This window comes from Fusarium musae, chromosome 10, assembly GCF_019915245.1.
Source record: "Fusarium musae strain F31 chromosome 10, whole genome shotgun sequence".
Taxonomy (NCBI): domain Eukaryota; kingdom Fungi; phylum Ascomycota; class Sordariomycetes; order Hypocreales; family Nectriaceae; genus Fusarium; species Fusarium musae.
The window spans coordinates 768,600-787,765 of record NC_058396.1 but is presented as its reverse complement, the minus strand read 5'-3'; the positions used below and the strand labels follow the sequence as shown (position 1 = coordinate 787,765).

The window sequence follows — 19,166 nt, the reverse complement described above, 5'->3', positions numbered from 1 at the left end:
GGGAGTGAAACACGGCATGCTGGATAGTTTCAATAATACACTAAGCTGTTGTTCCACCAATGGATAGGTCCCAATCGATGACCTAGCTTCCTCTCGCCTGTAATTGCTCCGTTTTGCCAAAGATTCTTTCTTCATCGCCTTGGCATTCGAGACCAAGGCGCGATACCATCACACCTTCCGCTTACTGAAGTGATCGCCAGTGACTTGTTGGTGAGGGGTCACCAGCTCGCTTCTTTGCTCTTCCTGACTCCCGGAAATTGGTACAGTCATCTCTTGTCACTGAGAGATAACTACTTGCAGTTGAAGTCTCTACGAGAGCTTACTTAGAATGCATAAGATCGGTAAAAGTACTATTAAGCTCATCAGCCTCGCGATTAGAGTTATTTCTCTCAAAATGTTCCGCTGGGCTGGGATTCGGTCGCTTGAAGATCCTAGCAAGGATCGCAGGGTTTCATCGCTAAAATGGTCTGAGCAACATCCTGCCCAATAGCAAGCTTTAGATATGTTTCGAACAGGATAATCGGATGAAGATACTCCGTATCGGTTTACAAAAGTGGCCATGTGAGCCGATAGATGAAACCCTGAAATGATAAGGGTCAAGTTGATCGACGGGAATAATGCAGATTATGGAAGCTGATATAGTAGCGGTATGCTATAGACTGAGCTGTGAGAAGTATTTAGAGCCTTGGGTATCGACATTTTGACGAGGGGTATTCACCATCTCGGAATTCATTCCCACAAACATTCATCATGCGGTTGTCTGCTATGTTCACTGCCCTAGTGGCATGCGTTTCCACCACTTCAGCTGCCATCAACTGGTCCCTAGAGAAGGTCTCTAACCCATCAGCCGACCAAGCCGATGCCTACAGCCGTATTGAGAATGCCATGCGCCTCGCAGCAGAGCGATACAACCGTTTGGGCAGAGCCACCAAGACCATTCGTGTCTCCTACGTTCCCGGCGTCCCAACCGCCGATGCCAACTTCAATGGCAGTCTTCGTTTCGGCTCCAACCGATCTTACATGAGCGAGCGCACCGCTTTGCATGAGATCTCTCACACCCTTGGCATCGGTCAGACTGCGGCTTTTGATAGAAAGTGTGCTGCTAATGACTGGCGCACGGCGACTCCCCTACTTCAGTCTTGGGATGGTGCTGGTGTTCGTATCAACTGTGGCGGAGGACATATTTGGCCCTATGGACTTAACTACGATAACGAGTGGAGTGAGACGAATGCCAATCGACATGTTCAGCTTGTCAATGCGATGATAGCCGATGGTCTTCAGGGCTGAACTCGTCTTTCACCTAAGGTCAACTTTGGACCTCGTCGGCTGCCCGGCCATTGATGGATATAGATGAGACATGACTTTGTGTGTTTGCAGTTTGCCTTACCTTCACGAGAATATATTACATCGAAATTGTTATGACCGCCTTGTAAGAATGTGGAAAGCATTCAAAGACCCCATTCTGACAACACTTGTATGGGCATGAGCTCTATGATGGCCAAAGAAATTCCGTAGCCGCGCTATCCCCATGCTAAACACCCTATCAAGAAGTCTCTTCACAAGAGACATACTGTGATGACTATATTTCTGCCCCGAGAACACTCCATCGTATGGCCCTTTGAAACAAAAGGGATGCTCCTGCAATGGAGACTTCCCGTACTTATCCTTATTTTCTGCAACTTTCCTTTTGATTTTGAGCATGGAGCAGAGCATATTCGCTTCGCCACGGGAGAAAGCCAACATCAACGGAGACTGATCTCCAGCGTTATTGACGCATGGGTCCGCGCTAATCATCAATAAACGACGGAAAGTTTGTTTTCTCTTTAGCTTGATTGCCAGATGTAGAGGAATCTCGTCACAATTATTGCTGGCGTTGATGGTTGACCGATGCTGATCCTCCAAAGTATCTATTACCTCTTCATCACAAAACTTGACCCCATAGTGCCAAACAGACTGGCCTTCGTTGTCTTTGTCCCCGAAGAGTCTTGAGTGAACCTTAAGCAGTAGGCTCCCAATCGATTTTTGTTCGTCGTTCTCTTCGTCAAGATACGAGAATAGAGATCTCCCATGGATATCAAGAGTGTACGGGTTGACCATGAGCTTTTCATCACAAATAAGCTCGTTACAGCAGTCGTATCTGCCTTTGCATATGGCAAGACGAATTGGGCTCCGTTTCCAAGCGTCGGCCGGCATTTCAAGTTCCTGTAGCCGGAAAGCGTTTTTGATGACGGCAATACCTTTTGCGTGACATCCCTGCACTGCAAGGTGCATGGGAGTCATTCCGTTCAAACCTCTCGCTTCCAAGCTAGCTCCCGCATCTTTTGCTGACAAGTTCTACAAAAGCCTCTCCAAGAATCTCTGATCTACTGTTAAGCAAGCCACGTGAACTGGGCTTCTGCCAATATTGTCGAACCACCATGTCTGTGGGTGGCTCTGCCGTAGAAGGGCTTTGAGACAACCAGAAAGTTGACTGCTACGCAAGATGGGATGCTGGCACTTTTCGATGACTTTGAATTCATTGCAAGAAGCAGCGTAATGTAAAGCTGTCCAGCCAAATATATCTCGCTTCTTCCAATCTTTCCCTGGGTTCTAGTAAATATGAAAGTCACACGTTTTCTTATGAGACAGAAGCTATTACCTTCAATCAGCCGCAAATCGATAGGAGCCATAATGGAAGCCTGATCATGGAGAGACGTGAAACTGATTTGCTTCATCAAGCCTTCCTTCTCGTTTCCAAAGCCAGGTAACCAGGCCTCTATCTCTTCACAGCGGTTCCCGAGGTCACAAAAGTAGTCTTTCCGTCCTTGAAGTTTGTAAAACGTCAGGAGTCTCCTAAATACGCCTGGATAGAGTTGAGAAATGTAATCCAATAGCGTTTGATAGTCGCCAGAGGATGGTCGGCTGGGAGACTTAGGTTTCACACTGCTGTCATTCTACTTAGACTCGGTGACCTTATCATGCTCTTGATTCAAAGTCTTGCCATATGCCATATTCTCATCATCGAGAGCCATAAGGCAGATGTAGTCCAGTGTGCGGACTACTGTAGCCAAAGAAAGGTAGTCGTCGAAGCTGCACTTAGATTCCTTAGTCATGAACTTGAGGAAAGCCAAGTAAGCAGGCGCATCTTTCACCTATGTGCATCGCCCATGCAATCCAGGCAAGTCAAGTTTCAATACGGCGTCGTTGGGAGAACATCTTTGAGATTGAAGATGGGAATGAGACACAGAAGTATGTCATCCAGCACTCCAAGACCTTCTTTTTCAGCATGAAGTGCGAATCTGGTCAATTTAGTATGACTCAGCTTCCGACCTGTACCAAGTTTGGTAGATTCCAGGTCTGATGGCTTAGGTGGCTGGATTCTGACGGATTTATGGATGTTTATGGAGCCTTGGTCGAGAAAATCTTTCGGTAGTTGATCAAGATCAACAATGGTCCATATGAAACTAGTGAAGAGGTGCTGGGCATCAAAGCTGGCTAAACCAGCTGTAGAGTGCTGCACCAGTAACTTGTGCCTGGCCTCAGCCTTGAGCGCCCCATAAAGCCAATAACCATCTTGACATCGTCGCGTTATGGATCCTTACAATGATATGAAGCCTCACAAGTTCGATGCGTGGAGCCAGTTGTTTCATCGTCCATTCTCTTGTCCATGGCGACCTCAGTCACAGCGGGATAGCCCACCCACCACTTGATGTCTCGCTCCAAGACGCCGCGCTGGTCACTTGGTCCGAGGATCCTGCAGTAGTCAACTCCCAAGGCTACAACAACTTTGGTCTTTCGTTTTCGCGACTTTGGCCGCTTCTAGGTGGGCCATCCATAGTGACAAGATGGCTTCAACTTCGCCAACTTTGATCTGCCAGCCATGGGAGCCTTTCTTTGTGATTGCAAGTGTCACAACAGAGCGGTTATCCTCCGAGTCTCTCATAGGAACTTTCTATTCTATCAGGTTCTGATCGGATGCAACGGGCATAAACTCGTCCATAAATCGCTCAATGGAACGAGCTAACGCCAGAGCTGGCTTGAATGCCTCTGTCTCCCATCGGACAAGATCTCCTAGTCGCTTTCTAACAAGCATGATCCGCTGAGCCTCGTTCGATTGACCGGACTGTGAAGACGCAGAATCCTCCTCACTCAGACTAGGGATACTTGGATTTAGGCAGCTTCCAATACGGAATGAGTATATGCTCTGTAGTCGATGCTTTGCGGTATTGACTCTCCATGCCCAGTCTTTTTGTCAGGGCCTCAGTGGCTGATTAGGCGGACGCGGGCTCGAGGAGTTGACGAGTTGAGTAGCGAGGAGATCTAGTACCGAGAAGGTGCAGCGCAATAGTTCGGATCGTCTCCGAGCCTTTGACAAACTAGGGCTCTGATGATAGCTATGGCGATGATAGCACCGAGCTGAGCAACAGCACAAGGCAATGGTAGTCCCCTGAGGACAATGAACTGAATTGTGAAACCGGCGCCACCAGCAAATATCGCAGTTACTGCCAGAAAGTCTGACTCCAATCTCCTATTTTCGTCAGACCCAACTGATTTGCTCACTTGGGCTCTTTCCCGACGGGATGCCATCAATCTGGCCGTTTTTAATTTACTTGAGTCCTTTGTTTTCTTTGTTGCTCTTTCCCGAGAGGACATCTTCTCGCCTACTAGAAGTTGATATAAACTGCTTATTTCGGGAAGAGATCACATAGGAATCGAAGTCCTGGTCACTGACGCGCTGCGTCCGTTGTACCCAAAACAAACCCATGGATTGAGGTCGGACTTCAGAAGAATCTCGCGTCTCATTATTGATGCCTGAGCTCGGCCGCCATTTGAACTCCTTGGTGCTTCGCTCAATGGCAACAGAGCATGCCAGCTTGCCAATGAAAAGAAGTACTGAGCCGCCAATGTAGCAGGGAAGTCCCCAAGGCTGAGACTCGTAGCCCTGAGCACAGTAAGGGACGACAGCAGCTATAATGAGAAGGGAAGCCCGAAGAATAACTGCAACAATGGCGGCCAAGTGTAGTTCAATACCTCTCCCTCTCGGCGATATCTTTCCGGTTGCAATGTTCAGGTGTAGATTAGGTGATTTTAGTGAGTCCTAATACTTGGGAAACCTATCGTTCTTTTACAATGGGGTCGCTCTTTCGATTCTCGAGATGGATGGGCCAAATTGGTCTTCTGCCTGCTCGACATCCTTTTTTGCGAGTCTCCGTGTGCTTGAATGACTTCAACCAATTTTGTGCCGCTAGATCAAGCTCATCGCAATAGCCTAGCTTTCATGTTAACATTTAGTGGGAGAAACGCATGTTTCACGCCATACCTTGTATAGAATGCCTTCTTGAGATGCGGACTTGAGGGTATGATTGATTCTGCGCCCCCTTCTTCTCCTTCAGGAGTTCGTCAGGGAATACGATAAACTGAGCAATCTCGGGCTGGCCCATTGTTCGCACTATGCCTCTTCCATTGAACAGTTCACCAACTTTGGCTGAAGTGGAAGACATGTATTCAATCTCCGCAGCTGCTTTATTCTCGCGAGCACGGCCGATGAAGGCCTTGAGAAACTTGTCGCCTTGTACTCGAATGGCACCGGCAATTGCTCTCATGTTACCCAACGGAACGCACGCGAAGATAACATGATCGTACCAGGTAAAGGTCTCACTCAGGAATTGGCGAGCAAATTGCTCGCCAAAGAATGCGAGGACGCTGATTAGAGTAAGTTCTCGTTGTCTAGCATCCAGAAGAACAAGCAAGCAAGCAAGCAAGCAAGCAAAATATCCAGTTCTGGTGACTTACGGGCCAAGGTCGTAGAAAACATTCATGAGAAAATCAGTATCGTCGTCATCGGCAAGTGTCTCTACAACCAATAGGAGCAGGAGGGCAAAAGAAAGACGAAGGGAGCTTTTGGTGTGCATCGTGGCTTGTTACAACAATGGTTCAGTCGCGAAAGTGACACGAAAAACGAGAGACGCTAAAGATCAGGGGAATAGAAATTGGTAATTAAGACTGCCTTGTTCTGAATGTTTATTGAGCCGCATTGCATCACTTCCCATGCCTGTCCCGATATGCAGTTGGCGACTGAGAATTGCCCAATGTGAACATGCTTGCAGCGGCTGAAAAGCTGGCTCTGATAATAGAGTGTTGTCAGTGGCTAGTCTCCCAGGTTGTCTGCCCTGTTTCTGACGGACTGCTTATCCACCCAGGGTCGTTATTGGTGAAGGTGTAGAGCGTGATGCGTGAATTAATACCCATGAATAATAATGTGCTTCGACTTGTTGGACCTTTGGAGTAACCAAGGCCGAATCTTCTATGGCTGTTGTGATAACGTGACGCGTGGTATGCTATTTTGCGAAGGAGACAATGAGATGGTGGTCGCATGGTAAAACATTAGCATAGGGAAAACGTTGCCAGGTGTTGGCTGGGCTATGATGAAGCTAGAGGTCATCGGCATACATACGTCAAACATGGGGTCATAGATTGATAAGAAATGTCAATTTAGGGAGATTAGACGGATCAAAATAAGCTTCTTTTATGGCAGCGCGATTAGTCCTAGATGTGGAGTTCGTTGCGCCATATTTTCATCGTGCAATGTTTTTATTTACTCAAGCCAATTTTTGGACTGTTTCTGACGCATCTGATGACTTTATCACCCAAAATACGACATGTCCAACATCACCATCCAGCCAGCGACGCATGATGAGATCACCGCCATCGTGGAATTCATAACAAAGGCCCGAGCGGACATGTTCCCGTTCCTCGACCAATCATCCAGCGATCAGATGGCCCAGAAAGAACTCGGCATTTTCAAGGACAGATATCTTGACCATCCTCAAGGCGCGTTTCTAACAGCTTATTCCGAGGGGCGCCTGATTGCGACAATTGGCTACGCTGCGTACGATGGGCGCTTCTCACATTTGACTCTCGAACCCGAGAATGTCGTCGAGGTACTGAGGTTATACGTTGAGCCTGAATGGCGTCGCGCAGGGATAGCTTCCAAGCTGTTTGACACGCTAGTCGAAACAGCTTGGCAATCTGGCATCAAGCAGCTTTACCTGCATACGCATCCCTTCCTACCAAACGCGATCGACTTCTGGAAAGGAAAAGGCTTCTCGATTCTTACGGTAGAAGAAGATCCAGTCTGGCAAACGACACATATGAAACGGTCGCTCTAGCAGTGAAGTCAGTCACGGTAATGAGTTGTCTTTTGTGCACGGTATCTCGGATAATGCTAACCGCGTATTTCCGTTACCAGGTTCTTGTGTCAGACGTGGAGATCAAGACATCATTTAGCGGGGTCAAGTTCATGACCTGCATATGCAGGGAGAGCAAGTTCACCACGACCGGGGCTGAGTCGAACTGCCAGAGACACCTCTCCAAAATTCCTTACATGGTAGGCCTGTTAGACATCAGTGCGATCAGAATTAATCGGATTGCCACAGAAAAGTCCAACAAATGAGTATTGCAGGGTATTAATATTCGTGTCTAACGTTAAACGTGGATGTTCTACCGGCTCATATCAATTACAATAGATCATGCCTCCTTCTTGAATCCGTCTCAGTGCCATAGAGGGGCACTTAGTATCGGGTACCACCGTAGCCCTGCTGACCATATCCGCCTTGACCTCCGTATCCGCCCTGGCCTCCGTAGCTCTGGCCACCGCCATAGCCCTGATCTCGGCCACCATATCCGCCTCCACCGTATGAGCTAGAGCCTCCATGAGAACCGCCTCCATGTCCGTGTCGGGAGGAGTTGTCATACTGAGACTTTCCGTAGGCCAAGTCATCGTCCTTTCGTCGACGTCGCTCATCACCAGAGTCGGAGTCACTGCTGCTAGTCGAGTCGCCGGTGAATGCTCGAGGGCGTCCGTCGCGGTGATGTTTCCTGTTCTTCTCCTTCTTGTGCTTCTTGAACTTGTGCTCGAGGAAGTTTGCGCCAATGGCACCAGCAGCGGCACTGGCTAGACTGCCGAGAAGACCGCTACCAGCTGTGTGCGCGGCCCAGCCGGCTGCACCGCCTCCTGCAAGTGTAGCACCCAGTCCACGCTCCCCGTCCGGACCTCCCGGGCCACCCGGACCGCCGGGACCACCTGCACCGTCGGGGTATTGACCAGGCCCGCTGCCATATTGTCCACCCTGGTGTTGGCCGTACGATTGATCGCGGTTGTCGTAGCTGGGCTGGTTGGAGCCGTAGTTGGATCCTTGAGAGTATTGTTGCTATTGAAGCTCTGTTAGTAATTGGAGCTAGAGCTGGAGGTCGGTAGATAGCTTACCTGCTGAGGATAGCCCTGTTGTTGTTGGCCATAACCTTGTTGTTGTCCGTAACCACCACCTTGCTGTTGCTGCTGGCCGTAGCCACCTCCACCACCACTGTAGTAATCTTGAGCTGACATGTTGTTTTGTGTTTGTTTATGTGTATTCGCGAGGTTGAACTGTAACTCTAGCTTTCGAGCAGTGATGTAAAGTGAGGGGTCAAGCTCTACTTAAGTAGACACTTGTCGTCATCAAGCCATTCAGCTCCAACAAGGTTTATTGACCTTGGCTGATGTGATCTCACTCTGGGCAAAGGTGGCGCAGTCGCCCAAACCAACATGTTTGCGGCGCGGGTCTCGGCACTCCCGGTCACTTGGCAGCCGGATGCATCGGCATGCTGTGGCTCGGCGTTCGGACATGCACCAAATGACCCCGGGGCTGAGCCACTGACCATCGGAATCGCCGAATCATGTTTGTCATGACGAGCATATGCCCTGTGGCTGATGTTCTACTTGGCATTACCTTGGGGACGCGTAAGATGACCCTCTAGGCCAAGACTCTAAAATCCACTCATTGCTTAGCTTTGAGCGCTGAGATTTACCATTATCAGAAGACGAGACTATAATTAACATTGTGTCTCGAGCGGAATATGATGGCAACTCAGCACGGAGGTATAGTTGCCCCAATTGATAAGATCATCTGATATGGCGTTCACGTGCTGCGACTGAGCCTCCGAGTGAAGCAATCACGAAACCTCGACATCCCGTGACCCCACCATATCATGTCGCCATCGAATACGAGGAGTCATAAATAATCATGCATGGTTCTGTTCTTCCTGAACCTGGTGGAACAGCATGGCCCAAAAGCGAAAATAATGGAAGGGTAATGCTAGTTTGATGAACAAGCATATCACTCAGCCAGACATCATTTCTTATCTGTTGGCAGGACTTTGTCGGTCGTTATGGTTACGACGGTGGTCTGCTTTCGTCCATCGACAGCAGCGCCCACTTCTCAATCAAGGTGCCCAAGTTCCATATCGAGCATTCCTGATCGTTTTCATCAGAAGTGAGGACTTCCTTGACCTCTCCCCGGGGAGGCAAGGCAAAGCTCATTGGCAAGTCCCTCTCAACTGTGTCTTGAGTCCATCCTTCGAGATGTTGCCGTGCAGGTTCCGGGATCGACTTGCCCATAGCCCAGACGAAGGCTTGAGTCGCTTGTAAGAGAACTCCACTGAGTCTAACGCTGCCAGAAGATAACTGCGCCATCCGACAACTTTTTGTAAATAGATCTTGTGCTGCCATGTCATCGAGCATGGGGACCAGTGTTTGCATCGATATGTACAACTGATGTGCTATCATTAGGTTCGTAGGCCACTTCTTGATAAATGACCCGATGATCTCGGTGTCGTGGCGACAGTGCTGAATGCATAGGTCCTTAACTGTCGAGCTGTATGGGACACCAAACGGTATGTCGGTAGGCATATCCTGAAGCAGTGTGTATAGTATTAGGTTCTCATCTATTCTGTAGTGCTGTCAGTGAATGAATCTTTAGATCACTGTGTCTTTACCTTAAGAAACACGTTACTGGTGTAAGGTTCTGCTCCACGACCAACTGGCGAGGTATGTCATGTTTCAGCTGTATGAGGCGAGAAAAGAATAGCCGTCTAGCATGAATATCCTCCTCACTTCCCCGTCTGAATTTAGAAGTTGAGAGATACTGCATGATCTCGTAGAGAAGTTCGGAAAAAGAGCATGCAGCTGCCAAAACTCCTGGTGGCCGGGGAACAAGATCAGATGAATCTTTCCAAGGTCTGTCAATGACATCCAAATTTCCTTTATGGGTGAAGGTCAGGATGGATAGGAAGGGCTTAGGGACTTGAGGTGGGGGGATGGTAGAGGGCCTGTTGTAGAAATAAGCTATCCGGCTAAACGTTCACAGTCAACACAACGTCTTATGATTGGATTAGCTCGCTCCCACCTCTCTAGAAGGAATATTCCCCACAGCGTCTTGGATGTCAGCATCATATCGTGAGTCTGAGGCGGGACGTTATTCTTCGCTGCTTTATACCTTGCCTCCAAGCGGAGTTGCTTGAGCATCTCATAGGCCGTGAGGCGGTAGATCAGACCAGCTCTGTCTTTCCCCGTGGCCGCCATGGTAAGGTATATCAGAAGTAGTCCTTGGACTGTTGGTATCGAAGGTCGGCCTTGCTCAGATTCAAAATGACTCTTGGCCTCGGCAAGGAAGGACTCGGAGAGGTTCCGGCCTGTCATCACCCCGAATTGTTTTCCTCGTTCAACCATCAGCTATATTTACTTAGTTATGGTTCGAGAAAATCGGCTGGCTCCTTACACATCTCTTGGCGCAAATAGCATTTACCAGCAAGGGTGAACACCATTTCACTTCTGTATCATCTCCTCCTCTCATCTCATCCACAAACGTGACCCTATCGAGCACGGGAAACATATAGGAGTTATCCCAAGTGAAAAAGTCGGTTATTAGCTCTGATACAATTCCATCTCCGGCAACTATTGTCCATGGCTTGGCAGGAACTTGAATAACACTCGATTCAAATGCTTTCTGGTCGAAAAATGCCAGTCTGGGATCGGAATCCCATGTATTCGTCGATGGTTTCGGGAGCAGAGCTTCGGCTTGTTTCATAGATTCGAGGACAGCGAGGGGCTGATCCGAGCTTCTCAGTCGGTTGAAAATCTCCTGCGCCTCGCACTCAGGCTTCTTATTTATGGCGTCAAATAGTTCTCGATACTGTTGATTTTCAACCAGCAAGATGTCGTACTTTTTCTGCACGACGACGGGAACCGAAGGGGTTTCGTACGAGCATGCCTCGCTTTTGGAGAAACAACGGCTGCAGGTTGGCTTTCTGCCGTCACACTACATAAAACACCTCATTAGTATTGCTTACCCCTCTTCGACCAGAGAGAAGCCTCGTACTTTCGCTTTCTTCCGTCGGCATCCCTCACAAGCCACGGCGACTAAGACTCTCTTGCGTAACCTGTGCGGTGGTGACGAAGGGCCAGGCGAGTGGTCTTCTCCATAGATGTACCCTGAGGTCTGCTGAGCGGGTAAGATCGGGACCAGCCTCCTTGCCTCCTGGGGATCCATTTCCAAAGACCCTTTCAGCTGAATCGAACGATGGAATAATCTGGATGGGACATAGTGAGACACATGGGGATGGTTTGAGTGATTCGTACTCTGGTAGAGAACAAAAGGCAACTTTTGAGTTTGGTGGGCAGAAAAGGATTCAGCCCTGGAGAGCTAGACAGGAGCAGCGAGCCCACTGCGTCGGTATTAAAGTCAATAACGGTCATGTCTGTGGACTGTTTTCGCTACCATACCAATCAAGCTCCGCGGAGCTCTCCCGGTAACAGCATTGGTTAGAAGCAAGTTTGACAGCTGTTCAAACGTCATTCTGACGTCAGGGTACAGGGTGAAGAAATGAATCATGCACTTTTTGGATTATTTGTATGATCCTGCCAGCAAGTGAACTCTCATGTTTTTTGTTCACCATAACCTTCTAATTTCATTATTCGTAGAGTGAAACGGCACTATCATATCAATAATTCCTCATCCTCGTTCATCTATCCTGGGACAAATACTAAAGTTAGTATTTGTGCCGTTTCATCAACCCACTTAAGAATGTCACTCCTCTCGGTGAGCCAGATTCACTCCGCCCTTTTTGCATCATGGATCCTCTGATTTTCACACATAACATGGAACAAGTGTCTTATGGGATGAAATGAAACTCCGGATGACCTTGTTCCTTTATGTCCTTTATGATGTTCATCACGCGAGCACGTCCCGCCCTGGGTTAGTTGTCAAGCCACGTAATGAGCCAGCACAGCCGCCGAATCGGTACAGCGCATTCTGTGAGTGGATAGGTCGATGGCGTCACTCGAGGGGAGCGCATGTGAACTTTTTTCGAGTCTTCGAGAAGGCTATATCCAGTTCTCACCGGTCGGTTTCTCGTCTCCACTGCCAACTTACAAGTCACCTGAGGAGAGCATAGATGAAACTGGACAGGCGGCTGCCTTTTTGGATCCAAATAGCAGGAATTGTGGTTGAAAAGAGAACAAATTTTTGACGTCTCAGGTTCTTGCGCTTGGTACTAATATTACTGAGAAAGCTCCTGGAATTAGTGCGCGTCATCAACAATTCTGACAGAATCCGCGGTATGGTGGCCGAGGAAAGCCACAATTCTCGTGTCCCTTTAATGTTATTATACGCTAAAACCGTCTTGTGGAGGATGGGGAGGCTGGATCGATCGGTCTTTTGGTTGTCATCGACACGGAACACCCCAGGCATCAACCCTTCCAAGATTGGCAGGTCATGGTTCACACCGCCAGGAAGCGCATTAACGTATTTCCTCAGAAATTCTCTTTGCATCGTATAAGCTGTGTCACCTCGTATAGCAAGCAATGTATGCCCAGGCTCCGATGCGTAGGACAGTAAATCATGCCTATAAACAGAGGTTTTGTTATCAAGACAGAGACATGAGGAGGGCTAGACAGGGTCTATAACCTGTTTCAAGGTTACAGAAAGGATGTCACAAGATTTGAGGCAGGGTATCAGAATTCGAGCCATATCGTGCAACAGTTTCAGGATAAATAGTGATAAGGCTGAGATCAAGATGATTTCAATCCGATGCAATCACGTTGATCTTGCCGTGTTATTATTGCACCATGCGGTAACATTGGACAAACTGGGCTAGACCAAACGGTCGTCGACAAGGATATCTTATGACTCAGCACTCGATTGGAGAAATTAGGGGCTATCGTGGCATGTTTCAGCCCACGAAAAGTACTTTCCAATTAATTGACAGTTTATGAGGTCGCAGAAGCCTCTTGTTACATCTGATCGCCCGTCGAAAAGGGGGTCTCCGGCGCGTGGTGAATTTTTTACTTTGACGCATTCCTTATTAGCACCAACAAATGCCATCGGTATGGCTAGTACGCTCTTCTTGGTGTTTCTTGGACTAGGCGTGTTTTTTGTGGCTCTCACCCTCTATCTTCGGCGCATTAACAGGTTGCTGAAAGAGACGCCCCATCAGGTTGGACAACTAAGGGGCAAGCCTTGGACCCCAGAATTACTGAGACAAACCTACGAAGCCCTCGAAAAATCTCCAATAAACTTTGATGGGCTATTACCTCCCAAACTTGACAGAAGATACATTGTCACGGGAGGTAATGGTAGGTCTCCTCCGTCCATCAAGTATTAGTTGGTACTGACGGATGTACCAGGACTTGTCGGTGGATACATAGTTCTCCAGTTATTGGCTCGTGGGACGCCGCCTAGGTGCATCCGAATTGTCGATGTCCGAGAGACTGAGCGAGATGATCTTCGGCAAGGTCTAGCCGCCCAAGTGGACTTTGTGCAGACAGACATTACCTCCAAGGCTGCTGTGGGCGATGCCTTTTCTAAGCCGTGGGATCCGAAGATAGCATCTTTACCACTCACTGTCTTCCATACAGCTGCTATCATCATACCCGGAGCCAGGTCCAAGTATCTCTACAAGTTCACCGAAGCCGTCAATGTACAGGGAACCAAGAATGTATTGGCTGCTTCTCGTGCAGTTGGCGCCGATATCTTCAGCTCAACATCGTCAGCTTCGATATCCATCCGACCCGTCGAAGCCTTTGTAGCACCATGGGCAGAGCCGAAGCACTATTGGCAGGTCATAGACACCCAGGACTTCGATAAGCCATTGCGAGAACACGAGGGATACTTTGCCAACTACGCTGTTTCGAAGGCCATTGCAGAACGTCTTGTATGTGCCGAAAATGGACCGTCTTTTCGCACAGGATGTATTCGACCTGGGAATGGTATCTATGGTCATCCCTCGGATAATCTCATCGGCAATCTTCTGGCTAGAGATGTAAATCAAACGTCAGTCTCGTCTAATATCATCTCCGGACGTTCCTAATGCTCTTATAGTTGGATCCCGCACATAGTACAGAATTTCGTTCATGGCGCTAACGTAGCCGTCGCGCATCTATACCATGAAGCTGCACTAGAAAAAGAAGATTGCACTCAAGCTGGTAAGCCATTTGTGGTCACGGATGATGGTCCGCCAATCGCTTTCGGAGACGTTTATTCCGCCGTGGAAGTCTTATCTATGCACCCTTTTCAAAATGTCATCGTACCACCATTAGTCATCCTTTTAATGACACACATTGTCGAATGGTTCATCTTACTTCCTCATCGCCTTCCATTCCTCAAAGGGGTACTCCCGGAGGTTAAAGGCGATCTCAGAACACTTCAGCCTGGGCTCATCACCATCTGCACTCATTTGGTAGCATCTGATGCTGAGGCTAGGAAGCCTGTCTCCGAAGGCGGGTTGGGTTACAAAGGGCTTCTCACGACACTAAAGGGGGTTGTATCAGTCATTGTGGACTGGAACCATGATCATGCAGCTGAACAGACCAGAGAAGGAAAGAAGATATATCAAGGTTCATTACGACTGGCCGAGATGTTAGAAGAGGCTGGATCGTCTACTCCTCTTTAGGGCGACTACTTTCGATTGAGAGCGATTTGTAGCATCATAACCTAACCTCGTTACATATAGCTTCAAGCTCTGTATAAAGTAATAATAGTATGAAGTGGTATTTCGCTCGGACTATAATGGCTGTACAATATGCAGTTGCTAGGTATTGAGCCAAAAGGTTGGAAAGAGGAATCATTTCATGATAGGGTCTTGTATGCCAACAATGGCGATGACAAAATTTACCAAACAATTACAGGTCTTATGAGCTTGGTGACACTGGTGGCGGCTTATCCCATCACTCATGAATACGAAGCTACAAACTTTGCTAATCTCGCAAGCATTAATGATGCTGCGCTTGAGGGATTAGCTCCAGTGCAAGCTCCCTTCCAATAAAAATAGTGGACGGCTAGAACCAAGTAACCGCCTCAATGAGATAACAGTAGACCAAAGGCACCTTTCAGATATGAGACCTTCGGTGTACACGCCGACGGTTCCGAGTACGACAGCCTAGCCTTATTGCCTTTATGGAGGAAGTAAACTTATGGCAGTTCATGAAGGCATTAAGAAAAACAGGTCTCAAGACCTCTAAGTTTACGAGAAGCGTGCCAAGTCTATCCTGAAATCCTGAGAATAACTTAGGACTTAAACCTTACCCCCGAGTGCCTGCATTTGTTAGAAAGACGGCGTCCAAGGTAGGATAAACGAGTCAAGACGGAGTCAATCGATCTAAGCCTTTCTTGAGATTGAACTCACCGAGGCTTGGCAATGGTGGTAATCAACGGGAATATCAGTAGTCACTCTTGGCGCATTGGGGAGGACTGAACCTACTCCGCACCGATTGGACAACCAAATATTTATCCTTAAAAAACTCACGATCTAAGCTTCTCCCCAGATGAAAATTTCAAGTTAAACTAATCTATTCTTTGCCGGTTATCCGTACAGAGCTCAGACCTTTCGGCGCCGTAAAACATGGGGTTCGGCGTCGGCCACCGAAACCGAGATGCTCAACCCCGCGAATACGATGCAGATCTTGTATGTAATTGGAACCAAGTGGGCTTGATTTATGCGGGGATATTTACCTCCGGCTGGTCACCGCGAGATGAGATGCAACGGTCCTTTTGCCTCGCTTAACTTTTTCTATTTCTTGGCCCTTCTCCTCCTTTGCCAGAGTTTTCAGTTCTCGCTGACTTCCGCCAAGAGATATCCCTAGGCTTTGAGTCAAGATGGCGGCGCGGAACGACTTTGATAGCAATCCCGAGATGGCTGGTGATGAAAAGGTACGTCTCCCGCCTTCTCCAACAAGGTTTCCCAAAACTGACGCCCTAATCAGAACTCCGATTCTCGTCTGGAGAGCACCACGGCAATTGACCCAGCTCTTGAGAAGAAGCTGGTGCGTAAGCAAGATGTTCGAATCATTCCCTTGGCTGCGGGTATCTATTTGCTCTGCTATCTAGATCGTTCCAACATTGGTAACGCCAAGGTTCTCAACCATACGACCGGTCATGATCTTCTCACGGAAACCAACATGACCAGCTATGAGTTTACCATTGCCCTTATGGTCTTCCTCATTGCGTATGCTCTCTTCGAGGTTCCGTCCAACTACTTCCTCAAAAAGATGAAGCCCAGCAGATGGATTGCGTTCCTTATGTTCGCATGGGGCACTATCACGATCTGTCTTGGTGCAGCTCATAGTTATGCTGTTGTCACGGTTCTGCGATTTCTTCTCGGTGTCTTTGAGGCCGGCTTGTTTCCTGGTCTAGTATACTATCTGACGTTCTGGTACAAGCCTGAAGAGCGCTCGGTTCGCGTCGCGACTATCCTGGCATCTGCTACTCTTGCCGGAGCCTTTGGTGGCGCCATCGCTTATGGAGTTGGGCATATGAATCAGGTACATGGTCTTTCTGGGTGGCGATGGCTGTTCATCCTCGAGGGCATCCCTTCTGTGATCTCGTCAGCATTCGTCTGGTTCGGACTCCCAGATTTCCCCGAGTCAGCCAGCTGGCTCTCTGCGGAAGAAAAGGACGTTGCAGCGTACAGACTTTCTGAGCAGGGATCACACGGCGACAGCAAGTCCATGACATGGGAGGATGCCAAGTCAACACTGCTGGAATGGCGGCTCTGGTGCCATTACCTGGTACGTATTGTTCTTGTCTGGCACTAGGACCTTTGACTGACCGCTTCAAGATCTACTTCGGCATTTCAGCCCCATTCTCCAGTCTTTCGCTCTTCACGCCTTCTATTACAGCCGGTCTCGGGGTATGTGACAAGCTTATAGGAGATCAATATCAGCTAACAGCATTATAGTTTGCGGATCTTAGAGCCCAGTTGATGACAGTGCCTCCCTACGCAGCTGCCTACGTCGTTACACTGCTTGTTTCATGGTCAGCAGACCGACATAATGCGTAAGTGATTTTTCAATCTCACTAACATCGACATCCCCTAACTTTATATTAGCCGCGCTCTTCACTCCGCTGTATTCTCCTTGATAGGTGCTGTCGGCTTCATTGCCTCCGCAACTCTTCCTGCCGATTCTTACAGTGTACGTTTGCCCGAAACTCCGATATATGTAAATTCCTAACTTTATAGCCTCGTTATGGTTGCCTGATCGTGGCGGCGTGCGGATCATTCGCCTGTATTCCTCCCCTCCTAGGCTGGCTGTCGTCCAACCTTCATTCCACGGCGGCCATCGGCTTGGCCATTGCGCTCAATATTTCCATGGGAGCGCCTGGTCAAATTGTTGGTGTCTGGATCTACAAGGCAAACGAAGCTAAGAAGGGCTATCCCACTGGACATTGGGTAAATGCTGGTTTACTCTTATTTGTGAGCGCTGGCTGTGCCGCTATGCATGGGTATTATGTATGGAGAAATAGACGGGCTGCTGGTACCGATCAGCCTCGCTTCAAATACTAATGGAGCAGCAGGATGGGAACCAGGTATCGGCATATGAGTATTTTGAGACGGATGTAGCTGCAAACTTTACGACTTCTCGTCACGTCAGAAACTAGTCACAAGCCTTGAGCATTAAGAAATCATATTTTATTATTTCTGTGCGATAGGTATATGTATTATATACTAGTATTGCATTTGCCGATAGAAACTTCAGTATTATGCTAAATCTAGGCCGAGAAGAATGAAATATTGACGTCGACAAGTCAGGATAGAGGTAGTGAACACGTCATTGAAGCTTTCCAATGATATGATACACCGCCAAAAAGCATACTGCATGATAATGCCGCATTTCCTAACAATAGATCTTTGGACTATCTGCGACATTTGATTACCCTTGGCTCCGCTGGACAACTATCTTTCCTTAGAATGAACCAATAGCAGACACCTGTGTATGCAAGTCTTAGCAAGCAATACACACAAAGTATTATGTGCTTTCTTGCTTCATCAGCAACTGCGACACTCTAGCGTCGGGATCTGAAAGGGGCCAATTACGTGGTGCATAGGTTGACTGACGCGATCGGAGGGAACAATTAGCACATATGTTTGGTCACATGGATCAGCATACCCCGAATCATGGGAATAATGGTATATCTTCCATCATAAGAACGATTCTGATGAGATTCGAACATATCTTGTAATTGCTTTGCATTTTTGTTATTTCGTATCACGTCATGGCGACACTGAGAAATCCAGGATCGCAAGGCTACGTGCCCCTGGCCGACGCTTCATCAGAGAGTACCGAGGATCATGTAGTTTTCGAGCCAATCAAAACATGGAAAGGATACATATGGGATACCTGGGAACTACCGCAGGATCAGAGGCGTTTACTATTCAAGGTTGATGCCTTTATCTTGACCTTCGCATCAATAGGATATTTCCTCAAGAACATCGACCAGACCAACATCAATAACGCGTTTCTAAGCGGCATGCAGGAGGACCTTGAGATGTTTGGTAATCAGCTTGTGACTAGTGAGTGCACACGTGGCACTTCTTCGTGATACCCCTGACAGACATTAAACCCAAGGCACTTCGATATGGACATTTGGCTATGTCATCGGGCAGATACCGTCAAATCTACTATTGACACGAGTCTCGCCACGATGGGTCATTCCATCGCTTGAAGTGGGGTGGGGTATAGCAACTATCTGTACCTCATCAGTTCAATCATACACGAGCCTTTATGTGTTACGATTCTTCGTGGGCTTCTTCGAGTATGTAACGTCCTCGCTCAAACCCCTCACGGTACCTTGCTGTCGCATCTCACTCGGCTAATCTCAGTATCAGATCAGGCTTCTATCCCGGTATACATTATATGCTCGGCTCCTGGTATACGCCTAGGGAGATCGGAAAGCGAGCCATGCTGTTCTGGCTGGCTGGTTCAGTTGGGTCCATGTTCAGTGGCTTTCTCCAAGGAGCTGCGTATACAAATCTTAATGGCGTTCACGGACGTGCAGGTTGTAAGTAAGGCAGCTTAAAAGTCTCATCCACTCGCT

At 48.2% G+C, this 19,166-nt stretch overlaps 7 protein-coding genes across 7 annotated transcripts; 5 read left to right on the top strand and 2 right to left on the bottom strand.

Moving 5' to 3' along the window:
• Positions 1-750: 750 nt before the first annotated feature.
• On the top strand, positions 751-1,287 carry J7337_012401 (uncharacterized protein; the record flags this gene model as incomplete). The annotated part of the gene is made up of 1 exon (XM_044829927.1): positions 751-1,287. The coding sequence occupies one exon, from the start codon at positions 751-753 to the stop codon at positions 1,285-1,287; it is 537 nt and encodes a 178-aa protein (XP_044674843.1).
• A 3,298-nt stretch (positions 1,288-4,585) lies between these two features.
• On the bottom strand, positions 4,586-5,891 carry J7337_012400 (uncharacterized protein; the record flags this gene model as incomplete). Its single annotated transcript, XM_044829926.1, has 3 exons — positions 4,586-4,947; positions 5,300-5,682; positions 5,773-5,891. The coding sequence occupies 3 exons, from the start codon at positions 5,889-5,891 to the stop codon at positions 4,586-4,588; spliced, it is 864 nt and encodes a 287-aa protein (XP_044674842.1).
• Positions 5,892-6,638: 747 nt separating this feature from the next.
• On the top strand, positions 6,639-7,148 carry J7337_012399 (uncharacterized protein; the record flags this gene model as incomplete). The annotated part of the gene is made up of 1 exon (XM_044829925.1): positions 6,639-7,148. One exon carries the CDS (start codon positions 6,639-6,641, stop codon positions 7,146-7,148), a length of 510 nt encoding a protein of 169 aa, XP_044674841.1.
• Positions 7,149-7,550: 402 nt separating this feature from the next.
• On the bottom strand, positions 7,551-8,365 carry J7337_012398 (uncharacterized protein; the record flags this gene model as incomplete). Its single annotated transcript, XM_044829924.1, has 2 exons — positions 7,551-8,189; positions 8,246-8,365. The coding sequence occupies 2 exons, from the start codon at positions 8,363-8,365 to the stop codon at positions 7,551-7,553; spliced, it is 759 nt and encodes a 252-aa protein (XP_044674840.1).
• Positions 8,366-13,182: 4,817 nt separating this feature from the next.
• J7337_012397 (uncharacterized protein) lies at positions 13,183-14,745 on the top strand (the record flags this gene model as incomplete). The annotated part of the gene is made up of 3 exons (XM_044829923.1): positions 13,183-13,429; positions 13,481-14,126; positions 14,175-14,745. 3 exons carry the CDS (start codon positions 13,183-13,185, stop codon positions 14,743-14,745), a joined length of 1,464 nt encoding a protein of 487 aa, XP_044674839.1.
• Positions 14,746-15,947: 1,202 nt separating this feature from the next.
• J7337_012396 (uncharacterized protein) lies at positions 15,948-17,634 on the top strand (the record flags this gene model as incomplete). Its single annotated transcript, XM_044829922.1, has 6 exons — positions 15,948-16,001; positions 16,055-16,858; positions 16,909-16,980; positions 17,029-17,126; positions 17,179-17,263; positions 17,311-17,634. 6 exons carry the CDS (start codon positions 15,948-15,950, stop codon positions 17,632-17,634), a joined length of 1,437 nt encoding a protein of 478 aa, XP_044674838.1.
• Positions 17,635-18,344: 710 nt separating this feature from the next.
• J7337_012395 (uncharacterized protein) lies at positions 18,345-18,757 on the top strand (the record flags this gene model as incomplete). The annotated part of the gene is made up of 2 exons (XM_044829921.1): positions 18,345-18,642; positions 18,684-18,757. The coding sequence occupies 2 exons, from the start codon at positions 18,345-18,347 to the stop codon at positions 18,755-18,757; spliced, it is 372 nt and encodes a 123-aa protein (XP_044674837.1).
• Positions 18,758-19,166: the final 409 nt, after the last annotated feature.